General features: G+C 38.3%; 1 protein-coding gene across 1 annotated transcript in view; it reads right to left on the bottom strand.

Moving 5' to 3' along the window:
• The window catches only part of UBAP2 (ubiquitin associated protein 2), a 112,145-nt gene that overhangs the window by 36,223 nt on the left and 57,907 nt on the right, over positions 1-18,015 (bottom strand). The window contains 3 exon segments of the mRNA XM_049625108.1: positions 5,304-5,369; positions 11,587-11,690; positions 14,270-14,324. Coding sequence (XP_049481065.1) covers positions 5,304-5,369; positions 11,587-11,690; positions 14,270-14,324 — 225 coding nt within the window.

Here is an 18,015-nt window from a genome sequence, read left to right on the forward strand (position 1 = left end):
CTAATTCTCTATCGTATACTGTATAAAATGTGTCATAAATCTTATTAGTAATTTAGTTTACAATCTAATATGAAGCTCCTGATCTATTCTCAATAAAATGCCATGTAGTCAAATTCAACTTAGCTAGATACTATCCACATAAACTGAAAGCAAAGTCTCACACTAATTTTGCTTCAGTGTAGATCATATCCAAGCAATTCTGCCATGATTAATAAAGTATGAGCATAGCACAAATACACATATTTAACCATGAGAGCCTTATGGTATGTAACATTTAAAACAGAGCAAAATTCATTATGAAGCTGGCTTGGCTGGATCTTAATTTCAGGTAGATTACTGAACTACTGAATTTATAGATGCATCCTCTTTGTAAGATATTAAAGGGGTGCCTGGGATGGCTCAGTAGAAAGTGTTCAACTCGGATTCAGCTCAGGCCATGATCTCACGGTCCTGGGTTGGAGACCCATGTCAGGCTCAACGCTAAGAGTGCAGAGCCTACTTGGAATTCTTCCTCTCTCTCTCTCTCTCTCTCTCTCTGCCCCTCCCCTGCTCATGCTTTCTCTATCAAAATAAATAAACTTAAGAAAGATATTAGGTCCATTCTATGGTTCCCTAATTAGATCTCCAGCAAAGCTGAGCATTAGTCCTGCTCACATAAATTCTGGTGCTATATACTAATTGCTGATGAGCAGATGCAGAAGATCTGCTCAAACAATTCTTACAGAATAAATATTTAAAGAGAAGCATTTGTATTCAGAAATGCTGACTTACATGCAAATACATACGTGCAAAAATCAGAGAAAATGATTTCATAAGAAAATACACAAAGATATCAACTATAACTACCCCCAGGAAGTAAGACTGTGCATGTTTTCACTCCTTCAACAGGGAAGAAATGAGCTGAGCATCTGACCTACAATGAGGTTTGTGTATGCAAAGGACAAAAGGAAGAGAAGAAGTGGAAAACAATTGAGAAAAGGGCAGGTAACCAGATCTAACTTCCTTAGAACTAGGTCTATAACCTAATAACTAACTGTTTCATGAATAAACAGAAGGTGTTACCTATGAAAAGAGTCCTTCCTAATGGAATTCTTTCAGGTGGATGTCCCTAGTTTAGGACTGGTTATGGCAAACATAGAATTGATGAATGTATGCAGTATGGCGCTCTGTAAAATGTCCCCTAAGATATGCTACTATATAGGAGATATTTCAAACCTAAAAAACATTCCCTCCTGTGTGAGAACCCTACACACATCACTGAGAGATGTCATCTATCATCATGGATCATGGGACATATACATTAAAGGAAGGAAGAACATGGATACAGGCACTGTTTGTTCTTCTGTGCCTCTCAACTGCATGTATCCTTGAAATAATCATAAACATTAATGCAGAATGTTCTGAACTGACAGTGTGATCCTTTCTACTGGTTCACTCATCATACCTTTTAATGGTTTCCACAACTTTTCCAGAAATATCATAAAACAATTAGGAATTTAAGTGGACCCAAATATCTCTTTGAATTAAAACTTTTTTTAAGGTTTTTCTTTTTGGTAGAGACAAAGAGAGTGTGAGTGGGGGAGGGTCACAGAGAGAGGGAGACGCAGAATCCAAAGCAGACTCTAGGCTCCAAGCTCCAAGCTGTCAGCACAGAGTCTGATGTGAGGCTCGAACCCACAAACCACGAGCTTATGATCTGAGCCGAAGTCGAAAGCGCAACTGATTGAGCCACCCATGCACTCCCAATTCAAACAGCCTCTTAAAACTAGGAAGAGGTCCTAGTTTAAGTGAAAAAATACGAGTTGCAATTAGTCCCAGTCAGAAATCAGTAGTGAAAAGCTGTTCTCTAGACCTCTGCCTAGGCTTCTTAGAGATCACCCTGTACACAAAGCTAAATATATCTAAGGCAAACCATCTACCTACTCTCCACTCTTATATTCCTTCTGCAATGTGATTTTCTTCAAGGCACTGATACATAATCCCCAATGTTTTAATAGATCTCCGTCAAGACTTTTCTCTAAGTAGATATATAGTTTTAAAAACTCACAACTAGGGGCGCCTGGGTGGCTTGGTCGGTTAAGCGTCCAACTTTGGCTCAGGTCATGATCTCCAGGCCTATGAGTTCAAGCCCCGAGTCGTACTCTGTGCTGATAGTTCAGAGCCTGGAGCCCGTTTGGATTCTGTATCTCCCCTCTCCCCCTCTCTCTGCACCTCCCCCGTTCCCACTCTTTCTCTCTCAAAAATAAACAAACATTAAAATAATTTTTTTTTAACTCACAACGAGACTAAACTTAAAGGGCAGCCAGTATACAGTGTTCCTGGTGCTACCTTGATCCAACCTACCCTATGGTTCATGCTGTCAAATTTATCATAGGAGACAGTACTCTAAAGATTAAGGAATCCTACAAAAAGCAGGGGTTCAACGTAAGCAGTTTTAGGAGCATTCTAATCAAGAAAAAACAACTGCAGAGGCTCGAAAATCACTCCTAAAACATTCATCTTCAAGGCCTTTAAGACTCTTAGTAGGAAACAATTTATGGTGGAATTTTTCTCGGAAACCCTTCATCATCAATCATCAACCAACCAATACTGGGTTAAAAGCCTACATGTTTGGGGCGCCTGGGTGGCTCAGCCGTCCACCTCTTGATTTTGGCTCGGGTCATGATCTCAAGATTCATGATTTCAAGTCCTTCATCAGGCTCCATGCTGGCAGTGTGGGGCCTGCTTCACATTAACACTTTCTCCTCTCTTTGCCCCTCCCCTGCTCAAGCTTTCACTCTCTCAAAATAAATAAATAAAAACTGGGGGGAAAAAAAAAAAAGACTACATGTTTAGCATGATGTTAAATACCAAAGCCCTATTTCACTGGAAAGACAAAAATGTTGTGGGTGATCATGGTGTATATTTTTAAACAATAAATCACACACAGCTGATTAATAATTAGAAATGTGGAGGACAAAAAACAGTTAATGAAAGCTAGAAAGGGAAGAGAAAGTTTACGGGGAAAATAAAGTATAGCAAAACTCTTAAAAGTTGGGGGGGTGCCTGGCTGGGTCAGTTGGAAGAACATGCAACTCTTGATCTTGGGGTTAAGTTCAAGCTCCACGTTTGATATAGAAATTACTTTAAAATAAAATGTTGGGGCGCCTGGGTGGCGCAGTCGGTTAAGTGCCCGACTTCAGCCAGGTCACGATCTCGCGGTCCGTGAGTTCGAGCCCCGCGTCAGGCTCTGGGCTGATGGCTCGGAGCCTGGAGCCTGTTTCCGATTCTGTGTCTCCCTCTCTCTCTGCCCCTCCCCCGTTCATGCTCTGTCTCTCTCTCTGTCCCAAAAATAAATAAAAAACGTTGAAAAATAAAATAAAATAAAATAAAATAAAATAAAATAAAATAAAATAAAATAAAATAAAATAAAATAAAATAAAATAAAATAAAATAAAATAAAATAAAATGTTAAAAAAAAATCAGGGCAGCTGGCAAGGCTCAGTTGGTTGAGCATCCAACTCCTGATTTCAGCTAAGGTCATGATCTCACAGTCTAAGAGATCAAGCATGTGTTGGGCTCCATGATGACATTTCTGAGCCTGCTTGCAATTTTCTCTCTCTCTCACTCTGTCCCTCCCCCACTCTCCCTCTCACTCAAAATAAATAAAAACTTAACAAATCCTGAAAGCTGGAAAACAGCTGGGAAGATCCATCAATTGGTCGATCAATGTAGATTGAGAAGGGATACTCCAAAGGAGAAAAACAATGACGAGGCATTACAAAACCCTCTATATAAAACATCGAAAGTATCCTGAAATTTACAAAATACTGGGGCACCGGGTGGCTCAGCTGGTTAAGCATCCAACTGTGGGTTTCGGCTCAGGTCATGATCTCACGGTTTCATGGGTTCTAGTGCCACATCAGGCTCTACACTCATGGTGCAGTCTACTTGGGATTCTCTCTCGCCCTCTCTCTCTCTGCCCCTCCCCAACTCACACTGCCTCTCTCTCAAAAAGAAACTTAAAAGTTTACAAAATATTTTTCCAAAAATTGTTGTGATAAAATGCTCATAAAATTTACTATTGTGATCATTTTTAAATGTCCAATTCAGTGGTATTCAGTTAAAGCACACTTTCATATATGTATATGTAAAGAGACTGGCCTAACACTTAGAAGGGTCTTATGAAAATAATCACAAATTTAGACATGGAGATTATAGTTAGAATTTGAGTACATTTAATAAGAAGACAATATACGTAGTCACAACCAAGTGCAACAAGTGGTTATGTCAGACCACAGAGAAGGCAACCCCTTATCAGAAACCAGGGCCAGGGTGCCTGGGTGGCTCAGTCAGTTAAGTTTCTGACTTCGGCTCAGGTCTTGATCTCACAGTTTGAGAGATTGAGCCCTGGGTCAGGCTCTGTGCTGACAGTGCAGAGCCTGCTTGGGATCCTCTCTTCCTCTCTCTCTCTGCCCCTCCCTTGCTTGTGCTCACTCGCTCTCTCTCTCTCAAAAATAAATAAGCTAAAAACCCACCCTAAATATACAGACTATAAAAATTACAAGACATTACATGTAAAACAATACAGGCTCTGATCCTAATACTATTGTGAAATATTAGGCTTTTACAGTAAGACTTTCTTCCCCATTACTCACCTATAAACCTACACCTCAAACGTGGGAAAACATCAATGATATTGATTTATTTTCAGCTTAAAACAATAAATTTGAGGTGCATGCTTTATGTTGCATTTAACTTGATGTTAGCATTCTATCAAAAGCACATTAAGGTAGCCATGTAGGAAAAACGAGATAAAAATCTGTGTTGCCTTGAAGGCCAATCTGTAAAACAATTCCATAATCAAAAGTTGGTATTTAAGGGGCACGCGGGTGGCTGAGTTGGTTCATCACCCGACTTCAGCTCAGGTCATGATATAGTGCTTGGGTTCCAGCTCCATATCCAGCTTTGCACTGACAGCATGGAGCCTGCTTCAGATTCTCTGTCTCCCTCTCTCTGCCCCTCCCCCACTCACATTTTTTCTCTCAAAAATAAACATTAAAAAACATTTAAGTTGATATTTAATCAAGCAGGTGTAAAAACATAGTTTTTACAAATATTCACTTGATGAATTCTACTTAACTAGCCTTGATTAAAAAGGCAGACACTGTAAGCATTTTGAAAGATTCTTTTTATTTCAACTAAGTTCTATGTCCAACAGGCAGCTTGAACTTACAGCCCCAAGATCAAAAGTTGCATGTTGTACTAACTGAGCCAGACAGCCACCCCGAAGATTTTTAACTAAAGAATTAAGAAAACCATACCTTTGAGTCCATAGGAATTTTTGTGTGGCAGATCCTGAGCTACATTATGAGCATTTGATGCCAGTTCTGCAGATCAATGTAAAATGTAAGGTTTTCACATATCAAAATAATGAAGGTATTCATCAGAAGAGAAACTGTTTAGCAACTTAACAAAATTAAAGCATCAAAGCTGATCTAGGCTGTGCATCCGAGGAGAGGGAAACGTACTGCAATCAATACTGTGACAGCCCGGGGCACCTGAGTGACTCAGTTGGTTGAGCGTCCAACTTCGGCTCAGGTCATGATCTCACAGTTTGTGGGTTCAAGCCCCACATCAGGCTCTGTGCTGACAGCTCGGAGCCTGAAGTCTGCTTCGGATTCTGTGCCTCCCTCTCTCTGCCCCTCCCCCACTCCCACTGTCTCTTTCAAAAATGAATAAACGTTAAAAAAATAAAAATAAAGAAAATACTGTGACAGCCCACTGTACCTCAACTATAAATCCTATTAGCCAGACGGCCTTTGAACATTCAATTGCATCAACTACACTTGTTCTCATCCCCATGTTCACCAAACTCCCTTCCCACTTGTTAAAACCATTACAATGTTTTACAAATATGTTTAGTATGTTTCGACTTATAAATCATTATTGTAACTATCCTTCAGTCATTCCATTTTCCATAATGGAGGGTCTGCCTCTAAAGAATGGATTTGATTACAATCCTGTCAAGTCATGTTCCTGAGCCTATAATTATGGTTGAGGTCCACACGCAGAACTGTATGTTTCCAACAAGAAAATGCCATTCTGTGAGGCCCCTAGAGAAACAGCGCCAGCAGTCTTATCAACTGACATCCTTTAACTGTATTCTGCATTAAACACATTTCCTTGTTTTTCAGCAAGGAATCTACTACTCTAAATGTGAATCGGGGGAAGAAGGGGGAAGAAGGGGAAAGAGAGGAGCCCAGAGAAGACAGGTGAAGGGAAAAGAAGAGGATGTGGAGAGAAAAAAGAAAAGTAACAGTTAAACAACTAATTCAACATTGTTTCAAAACCTGATTTAAAAATCAGTAAGAGTTATGAATAAAACCACTTAAAAATACCATGCACAGTTTTCTGTATGGATGTGTTTTCTTTCCTTTTCCATAAAAAATAAGGGCTGGAATTTTAAGATGGGTATTATCTAAACTTTGTTGATCTTTTTCAAAATTCGTATGGGTTATACGCCAGTATCTGTACTTTTCTATAAAAACTTTAAAATCAGGGAGACTGGCTGGCTTGGCTCAGCCGGAAGCACAGGTAACTTTGATCTCAGGGTTTTAAGTTCAAGCTCTAGACTGGGTATAGAGACTTCTTCTAAAAAATTTTTTTTACGGTTTTTTAAAAAAATTTTTTTTTAACATTTAATTTTTTTGAGACAGAGAGAGGCAGAGCATGAACGGGGGAGGGTCAGAGAGAGGGAGACACAGAATCCGAAACCGGCTCCAGGCTCCAAGCTGTCGGCACAGAGCCTGACGCAGGGCTCGAACTCACAGACCGTGAGATCATGACCCAGGCCGAAGTCGGATGCTCATCCGACTGAGCCACCCAGGAGCCCCTAACGTATTTTATTTTGGAGAGAGAGAGAGGGAGACAGAATCCGAAGCAGGCTCCACGCTCTGAGCTGTCAGCACAGAGCCCAACGTGGGGCTCAAATCCATGAACTACAAGATCATTACCTGAGCCCAAGTCGGATGCCTAACCAACTGAGCCATCCAGGCACCCACCCCTAGGTGTAGAGATTTCTTAAAAACTTAAAACAAAATACAAATTTCTTTAAATAAAAATTTAAAAAAATTTTTTAAATATTTATTTGAGGGAAACAGAGCATGAGTCAGGGAGGAGCAGAGAGAGAGGGAGACACAGAATCTGAAACAAGCGAACTCACAAACCGCCAAGATCATGAACTGAGCCAAAGTCGGACATTTAACCAACTGAGCCACCCAGGCACCCTAAAATGAAAATTTTTAAATCAAATTTTCAATTTACACCAAAAAAATATCTGCTAGGATTCTGATTAAACATACACTTCACGTAAACATCAATTTGAGGAAAAATATAACTTTTTAATAACATACTGAATCTTCAGTTCATAAGTACTGAGTATCTCTCTCTCCATTTTGGGGTCTTGGTATTTCTCATCAGGTTGCATAATTTGCAGCATACAAATACTAGACATACTTTATCAGATTTAATATAAATATCGCATGTTTTTGTATGAACTATAAATGGTACCTTTTTTTCCTTTTTAATTATTTGCAATTGTTGACGGCTCATACAGAAAGTCTTGATTTTAGGGTTGGTTACACAACTACATGCATTTGTTAGAATTCACCTACTTATAGCCCTTCAAAAGGGTAAATATTACTGCATATAAAACATATCTCAATAAACCTGACATTTAAAAAAAATCAGCAAGGAAAATTTTCATGAGGTAGACTACCATTAGTAAGTCCAAAGAGAGTCAGTAAAAACTAAGTTTCACAACAACCAGACATGAAATATATAAACACGGTATATTCTTTCCATTCATTTCTTCTTAAAACATATATATACAAATATGTATATGCGTGTATACACACACACACATATATATACATATTCACACATATATATAATTTTTTTTTTTTTTAATTTTACAAGAGGGAGAGAGAAAGAAAGAATGAGAATCTTAAGCAGGCTGCAGGCTCCAGGTTCAGCGTGCAGCCAAGGCACAACTGTGGGATCAAAAACTTGAACCCAAATCAGAAGACCAACTTTCAACTGATTGAGCTTCAATTTTATATTTTAAAATAAAATTTTATATTTTACGTTTTCACAGGTAGAAGGCTGATGATCTGGCATATCATTACACTGCCAGGCATTTGAAATTTTTTGAGGCTACAGATTTTTTTTTTCCATTTTCTCTCTGTTGATGGTCTATAGAAATATATCTACTGAACTTCTATCTAGCACCTTTTAAAACTCCCTTATTAATTTTAATATTTTATCTATAGATTTTTATATCATTTCAAGAAATGACAGGTTTTTACTCTTTCCAACCCTTCGACTTTTTGAGTCCTTATTGCAATGATTAGGACCTCTAGTACATTGGTATATAGAAAGAGTAAGAGGAAGCCCCTTTACCTCCTTCCAGAGAAAAAACATTCAACACATCACCATTTACTGTAATGCTTGCTGTATGTTTTGTAGATATCCCCTGTCTAAGATTTCTTTCTATTCCAGATTTGCCGGTTTTTTAAAAAATCAGAAATGTAGGTTAGGTTTTGTCAAATGCATTTCTTTAATAAGGAATTTTAAGCTTTAATCGGTTAAAAGTATAAATAATTATTTTTGTTATTGAGATATAACTCACACAAGCGTACAATCCATCCTCTTAAAGTACACATTTGAATAATGTCTAGTATATTCACAAGTTATGAAACAATCATGACTATTCCAGAATTTTAAAAAAAAAATTGTTTTTAACATTTATTCATTCTTGAGAGATGGAGACAGAGCACAGGCAGGGGTGGGGCAGAGAGGCGGAGACACAGAATCCGAAGCAGGATCCAGCCCAACACAAACCACTCACAAACTGTGAGATCATGACCTGAGCCGAAGTCTGACGCTCAACCAACTGAGTCATCCAGGCATCCCCTATTCCAAAATATTTTCATGACTCCAAGAAGAAATCTTTTTATTTTTAAGATTTTATTTTTAAGTAATCTCTATACTCAACATGTGGCTCAAACTTACAACTCTAGAGATCGAGTCACATGCTCTACTGAAAGAGCCAGCCAAGCGCCCCATTCCAGGCAGAAATCTTGAAACCATTAGTAGTCATTCCCCATTTTTCCCCAAATGTTTCCAACCCTCAGCAACCAACAATCTACTGCTTCCCCCCCCCCCCCCCCCCGATCTGGACATTTCCTACAAGTGAAATCATATACTATAAAATATGTGATCCTTTATAACTGACTTCCTTCATTAAGCATGATTTTTTTTTTCAAGTTAGTTAATAACATACAGTGCAGTCCTAGCTTCAAGAGTAGAACGGAGTGATTCATCTCATATATGACACTCACTGCTCATCCCAAAAGTGCCCTCCTTAATACCCATCACACATTTAACTCACCACCATCACCACCCACCCCCACAAACCCTCAGTTTGTTCTCTGTATGGTTTGGGGTGCCTGGGTGGTTCAGCCAGTAAGGCATCCGACTTCAGCTCAGGTCCTAACCTCACGGTTTGTGGGTTTGAGCCCCACATCGGGCTCTGTGCTGACAGCTCAGAGCCCGGAGCCTGCTTCAGATTCTGTGTCTCCCTCTCTCTCTGCCCCTCCCCTGCTCACACCCTGTCTCTGTCTCTCAAAAATGAATAAACGTTAAAAAACATTTAATTACAAAGAGTCTCTTATGCTTTGCCTCCGTTTTTATCTTATTTTTCCGTCCCTTCCCCTATGTTCATCTGTTAACTTTCTCAAATTCCACGAGTGAAATCCTATCTGTCTCACTTCGCTTAGCATAACAGCCTCCAGTTACGTCCATGTTGTTGCAAATGGCAAGATTTTACTTTTTCATCATGAAGTAGTATTCCATTGTACTACACTCCATGTAGTATTCAATTCCATACATTCCACTGTGTGTGTATACATATATATACACACACACACGTGTATATATATATATATATCATATACACATATGTGATATATATGATACATATATGATATATCGTATATATGATAATATACCATATAATATACCATATATACGATATATCATACGTATATATACATATCATACATATATATGACCATATATCATACATACGTACATACATACATATATATACGTGTGTGTATATATGTATACACACACACACACACACACATACACATATATATATATACACACCACATCTTAATCCATTTATCAGTTGATGGACATTTGGGCTCTCAGCATGTTTTTAAGATTCATTCATGTTGCAGCATACATCAGCACTTCATTCCTTTGTACGGCAGAATGAATATTCCATTGTATGGATGATACACAACAATTTACTCCTCCATTCATCCACTGAAAGGCATTTGGTTTGTTTCTACATTTCGGCCATTATTAATTATGCCTCTACGAACATCTGTATACAAGGTTTTATGTAAAGCCGTGTCTTCCATTCTCTTGAGTATAGGTATCTGGGACATGACTGATTTTTTAATGTGAAAGAACCATGATTACCAAGTATAAATTTAACATGGTCATGATGGATTATTCTTTTCTATCTTACTGAATGGTTTTCCAATATTTTGGCTTAAGATTTCTACATTTTTGCTGAAGAGTGAGATTAGTCTGTAATTTCAAATGTTAGCACAAAATTTACTGACATGAAGTATACTTTAATGCCTGATATTAATTACAATTGTGATTATATTAAACCATCAATTATACATAATATATACTTTAATTATAACTATAATTAATATCAATATCCCTTTTCTCATTCCTATAACCAATTATGTATGCTGTTTCTCCTTCCCTTGATCAGTCTCACAGTAAGCTTATCAATTTTACTAGTGTTTTCAAATAACCATTTTTATACCTTTTGTTGATCCTTTCTATAGTATCCTTGATTTCTAGTTCATTGATGGTGTTTCTGTGGTGATGGCACAGTCCTGTTTTTTGACCAGAACCGGTGTTATATGGGTGGTTTGCTTTTAGATTATTTATTGAACTACACTTTTATATTTTCAGTTATAATTCATGAATTGCCAAATTATGTTTTTATAAATATAACTGCAGTAGTTAATGATGTATTATCATGAACAAATCCTAAAAGCTCCAATTAACACGTATTTGTCCATGAATTTCCAAAAAGAAATAATCCAAAAACATCAGGATACAGAAAAAAATCTACAAAAGCAATTGATGCCCAAACCTACTAGTCACCTACCACTCTATCCGGCCAAATTTGTGTCCATCATCAGGAATGATACTTTTCAGTAACAAACCTTCCCGTAAGAAATTACATATATCCCTGACACACTTAGATTTGAGTGTGAATTTGTACTGACTTACACAGGTTGATAAAAGCCTCTTCCTCAGAGTGCACAAAGGAAAAATCAAATACCTTATGGTCAATGAGATTTTTAAATGAGACCTTGGAGGTAAGAACCAGCTAATAGTCTCAGAGGTAGGACAGCAGCCTGCTTTTCATTCTTCTCCATCAGTACATCTTTGTATGTTAAGAACTCAAACATTTAAAACACATCTTTGACAATAGACACTTACCAGTCCCCTCATCTGCACCATTCTGAGCAGCTTCCCAAACTATTGGCTTTGTCCCACACCCATCTATAGATGGAGAATCTGAATAGTCCGCAGGATTAAATGTCCTTGTGTTTGGAAAAAAAAAAAAAAAAAAAAAAAGAATTAAAGCAAGTGCAACAATTACCAAAATCACAACACTGACCATATATCATCTTCTTCCTCCCCAAATACCCTGTCCTTTTAAAAGCCAATATAATAAAATTCACACTGGGGCAACTGGAACCCCTTAGATGGTCAGTTGACTCAGGTCAGATCTGGATGATTTGGCTCAGATCATGATCTTACAGCTTTGGGCTATGCATTGTCAGCAGAGAGCCTGCCTGGGATTCTCCTCCCCCTGTCTCTGCCCTCTCCCCTCCCTCTCTCAAAAATAGGTAAATAGGGGCAGCGTCTGGGTGGCTCAGTGGGTTAAGCATCTGACTCCTGATTTTGGCTCAGGTGGTGACCTCACTGTTTCTGAGTTTGAACCCTGAGTTGGAGTCTTCACTGGCAGTGCCCCTCCCTCACTCTCTTTCAAAATAAGCTTTAAAAACAGGTAAACAAACATTAAAAATTTTTTTTTCCTAACTTCACCATCTTTCCCCTATTTAATTATAGCTAACTCTTCTTGACTATCAGGATGTAGATTTTCTAAAAAGCAGAGGTTGCCTAGGGAACCTTCCATATGTTCTTGTATGATGTCCTTATTTCCCTAAGTTGCTGCACTCCACATCCTAAAGCAGATGTGCACAACTATAACTGTATTAGGAAGAATAAGGGTTCTCATGGAAAACTTCCCTTAAAACTAAGACTAGACTTAAACACACACTAAGTGTTTATTTCCCAGAGTAAGAATCCAGATCCTTTTTGTATAAAAACAGCGAATATAAAGAAAATGTTTCATTAAGGTTTTTTTTCCATTAAAATTCTAAACACCCATATTCAGAAGTCTAACTAGGGCCAAGTTAATACTATCTCTAAAATTTTCAGAATAAAATTTAAAAATTTTTTCCAGCTTTACTGAGGTATCTGACAAGTAAAAAAATCACAAGAGTATTTTTAATGTAAACTGAAAAAATCACAAAAGAGTTTAAAAAGCTGGTCTGGGCACACACAGTATGTATTCCAGCCAATATGCTCCCTTGTGTATCCATCTTTCCTTTATCCACAATGAGCTCAAGCAGGAAACAGAAATGGCAAGAGGTATCACCTGAAGGCAATGACCCTCCCCTGCTACAGTGCTACCCTGGAGCTAAGGAGAGACAAAAGGGTTTTCCTGGAACCAATTCCCTTCCTTTCTCAACTGTCATCTATATACAGATGGCTTCTATAAGCTTAAAAACTTTTCCTAAAAACCTAAGGGGAGCTAAGGCTTTAAAAGAAAAGAAATTTTTTTTAATCTTATTTTTTTTTTAATTTTTTTTTTTTAACGTTTATTTATTTTTGAGACACAGAGAGACAGAGTATGAACGGGGGAGTGTCAGAGAGAGAGGGAGACACAGAATCCGAAACAGGCTCCAGGCTCTGAGCAGTCAGCACAGAGCCTGACGCGGGGCTTGAACTCACAGACCGTGAGATCATGACCTGAGTCGAAGTCGGACACTCAACCGACTGAGCCACCCAGGCGCCCCTTAATCTTATTTTTAAGAGAGATACAGAGTGTGAGTGGGGGCGGAACAAAGAGAGAGAGAGACACAGAATCCAAAGCAGGCTCCAGACTCTGAGCTATCAGCACAGAACCCAATGCAGGGCTTGAACTCATGAGGTGAGTTCATGACCTGAAATAAAGTTGGACACTTAATCAACTGAGCCACCCAGGCACCCCAAAGGGGAGCTAACGTTTTAGAAGAAGGAAAAAGTAAAAGAACAACCGGAAATTATGAACAATTGATTATATCACCTATTTAGTAATAGTATGTTCACTGTTTAGAAAAAAATAAAATAAAAATACTAACATTTTTATATAAACATTGCATTAACTCACCATTCAAGACAATTGCTGGATTTATCAACCTAACTCTTATGCAGTGGTTTTCAATGAGGAGTGATTATGCCCCTCCCCCCCCCACCAGGTAGTATCTGGCAATATCTGAAGATTTTCTTTGATTGTCACAACTTGAGAAAGGATGCTACTGGCATGTAATGGGGAGAGGCCACGGATGTAAAGGATACCCCACTACTTCAACAAACTATTATTCAATCCAAAATGTCAAAAAAAAAAAACCAAGGACAGAAAGCCTATTACAATACAATTTTATTTGCATTTCACTTTTTCACAATTTTTTTTTTTTGTGGCACTTAAAAAAATTTTTCTTAGTTTTTATTTGAGAGAGACAGAGAGACAGAGAGAGAGAGAGAGAGATGGTGAGATGGTGAGATAGTGAGAGGGGTGGGGAGGGAATAAGAATATCTTAATCAGGCTCCACACTCAGCTCAGCTCTCAGCCCCACAGTGTCTCCATCTCACAACCACAAGATCCAGACCTGAGCCAAAATCAAGAGTAAGACACTTAACTGACAGAGCCACCCAGGCGCCCTTTCTCTTTTTAATAATTAACATCTGATTCACCAGTATAAATAAATTGGGAACAGGACAGAGGCAGAAAAACCCTTGAGTAATACCTAAAGAGAGTAATAACTATAAAAATAGGATGGCTCAGACTTACCCCATGCCGTGTGTTGTGAATCTTCCTGCCCCTCTCCCTCTTCCACGTCCAAATCCTGAAAACGAAAATAGTACTGTTAAATAGTATTTATACCCTACAAAATTATAATTCTACCAATGTCATTCTCTATACACCCCAAACAACACTATCACTGTTCCTAACAGCACCAACATTCCCATCTGGTGCACCCAACCTGCTGGTCACTACTGAAACAACTATCTACACAGTTATTGATTTTAAAGGATAGAAGGGATTTCATTCTGCTTATATAGTACTTGTGATATGTTGCAACTTAACACAGGCAGCTTATATTAAAAACTATTCTGGGGTTGCCTGGCTGGCACAGTTGGTAGAGCACCAACTCTTGAGCTCAGGGTCATGAGTTCTAGCTCTGCGCTAGGCAGGGAGCCTACTTAAAAAAAAAAAAAAAAACAACCTATTCTAGATGTTTTAAAATCAGTTACTGCAAATACCGTAACATTTTAAACTTCTACTATAAAATCAAATGAGAACCAGAAAGAGGAAAACTGCTATGTAAGCTGAAGGTACTATTACACACTGTTTTTTATACTAGAACTTTGGTCAATAACCAAACTGGCAGCAGCAAGCGAGCAAGCAAGAAGAGATCATTTTATTCAGTGACTCTAGTTTTTCATAACATCCTCCACTATGGACTAAAGACCTAAATTCAGGAGCTAAAACTATACAACTCACAGAAGAAAATATAGAGCAAAAGCTTCACAACACTGAATTTGGTAATGATTTCTTAAATATGACACCAAAGGCACAGACAAAACAAACAACCAGCTGTTAGATTTGTGCATCAAAAGACAACTATATGGGGCACCTGACAGGCTGAGTCGGTAGAGCATGCAACTCTTGATCTTGGGGTTGTAAGTTCAACCACCATGGTGGGTGTAGAGATTACTTAAAAACAAAACAAAAAAAGACACCTATATCAGCAGAATAAAAAGGCAACCCACAGAATATGTGCCCATGATACATTTGATAAAGGAATAATATCAAGAACGTGTGAAGAACTTCTACAGTTCAACAACAGAACCTAATTCAAAAATGGCAAAGGATCTGAACAGACATTTCTCCAAAGAAGATATGCAAATGGTCAATAAGCACATGAAAAGATTCTCAGTATCACTAATCATTAGGGAAGCCAGTTACCATTATGATGCTTACTATCAGAGAGAGAGAGAGAGAGAAAGAGAATAGAAAATAACAAGTTTTGGCCAAGAATGCAGGGAAACTAAAACCCTTGTACACTTTGCTGGGAATCTAAAATGGTACAGCCACCATGGTGAATAGTACAGCAGTGCCCCCAAAGAGTAAAACAGAATTGTCATATGATCCTGGAATTGCACCTCTGGATATATACCAAAGAGAATTTGAAAAGAGTCTTAAAGAGATATATTTAATATTACTCAGCCTTAAAAAAGGATAATTCTTTTATTTAATGTTTATTTATCTTTATTTGAGAGAGAGAATGTATGCGCACATGGGGCAGGGGAAGAATCTTAAGGAGGCTCTATGCTCAGCACAGAGCCCGACATGGGGCTTGATCCCACAACCATGAGATCATGACCTGGGCAGAAATCAAGAGGTGGACGCTTAATCAACTAAGCCACCCAGGTGTCCCAAGGGGAAGGAAATTCAGACATATGCTACAACATGAATAAACCTTGAGAACACTGCACTGAATGAAATAGGTCAGTCACAGAAGGACAAATATTTTATGATTCCACATATATGAGGTACATAAGAGTAGAATTCAGAGGATGGTTGCCAAGGGCTTTATTAGCCATACTAATATAGCTAAAATGTGTATTAATTATGTATGGTTAACTTACCCCACAGTTCAAGTTATTAAAAATGTGGTCTTAACCAAAATCTACTATATTCCCAGAGATAGGAGAATAGAGAGAAATGTCCTAAAAAACCAAAGAATCCTAATAATGCTTATCAGTAGCTACTGCCTCTTGTAACACTGTCAAAAGGCAAAGGTAAGACTCACACACAACCACTTCCACAGCCTACAGGAAAGTCAAAACTCAGGCAGAAAGAAAACTAGCTCTAAGAAGAAAGCTTTCAAGCTACAGGTTTTTGGCCAAGAATATAATCCAAAATTTAGGAAAAGGATAACTTTTAAAAAAGAAAGTCTCATAGAAGAAAAGCAATTCTCAGGAAATAGAACACTTCATTGTAAAAAACAAAACAAAAACACAAAAAACTGACAAGGGTTGCCTGGGTGGCTCAATTGGTTGAGCATCTGGCTCTTGATTTCAGCTCAGGTCATGATCCCAGGGCTGTGATCGAGCCCCACTTTGGGCTCTGTGCTGAGCATGGATCCTGCTTAAGATTCTCTTTCTCTTTCTCTCTCTTTGCCCCTTGCCCCCGCTAAAACTCTCTCTCTCCCCAAAAAACAAAGCAAAACAAAACAACAACAGCAAACAAAACCAAACAAAACTAACTAAAAACTTGTGGTATATCCATCCATACAATGGCATATTATTTGGCCATAAAAAGAAATGAAGTACTGGGGTGCCTGGGTAGCTCAGTCAGTTAAGCATCTGACTTTGGCTCAGGTCATGATCTCCTAGTTTGTGGGCATGACCCCTGCATCCGGCTTTCTGCTGTCAACACAGAGCCCACTTTGGATCTTCTGTCCCTACCCCTCTTTACTCTCTTTCTCTCAAAAATAAACATTAGGGGGGAAAAAAAAAAAGGAATGGCATACTGCTGCGTGCTACAATATTGTACTGAATCCTGATACAACACTGATGAAACCTTGAAACATTAAGCTATGTGAAAAAAGCCAGGCACAAAAGACCACATATTATAAAATTTCCTTTTTAAATGGGAGTGTCCAGAATAGGTCAATTTACAGACTAGTAGTTGTTTACTGCTGGGAAGAGGGTGAAAAAGATGGAGGAATTGGAAATTGATAGTTAAAGGGGACAGGGTTTCTTTCTGAGATAAAAACAGTGTTCTGAAATTGATCATGTTATGTTGACAGCTGGATACAGTATATTCTATGAATATACTAAAAACCATTGAATTTTACAATTTAAATGAGTGAACTATATGGTACATGAATTATATCTCAAGAACTTACTTTTGCTATAATGAATAGTTACCAATAGAGAAAGCAAAAGAAAAAACCACAACTGCTCTTGACAGGTGAGTTCATGTGTACCCTTTGTAACAAAAGAAATTTCATTTCATTGGTATACATGTGAAAAAAGGAACTTAACAGTAAATATTAAGACAGTGGCACGATTTTAAAAGGGGATCCTGCTCAGAAATTTTTTTTAATTTATTTGAGAGAGAGAGCGCGTACAAGGGGTCAGGTGGGGGGAGGAGGAAGTGCCGGCAGCCAGGGAGAGAGAGAATCCCAAGCAGGCTCCATACTATCCGCACAGAGCTGCATGGGAGGGACTCAAACTCACCTCAGGAATCATGACCTGAGGTAAAACCAACAGTTGAAAACTTAACCCATTGAGCCACCTGGGCACCCCTCTGCTCAGAAATTATTAAACAATAATTGGAATACTTGAGCCAGAAAGCAAGATGTTAATGAAAAAGAGACAAAGGAATTTATAAAAGAAATACACAGCCTTAGGCAAAAATTCAAGAAATCTTCCCAAGTACTCTGGAAAAAGTATCAACTACATATATCTCCCATCTCTAGAGATCAGAAGCTGTGCCCAACTATTAACCACAAACACAACAAA

The sequence above is a fragment of the Panthera uncia genome, chromosome D4 (assembly GCF_023721935.1).
Source record: "Panthera uncia isolate 11264 chromosome D4, Puncia_PCG_1.0, whole genome shotgun sequence".
NCBI classification, from domain to species: Eukaryota; Metazoa; Chordata; class Mammalia; order Carnivora; family Felidae; genus Panthera; species Panthera uncia.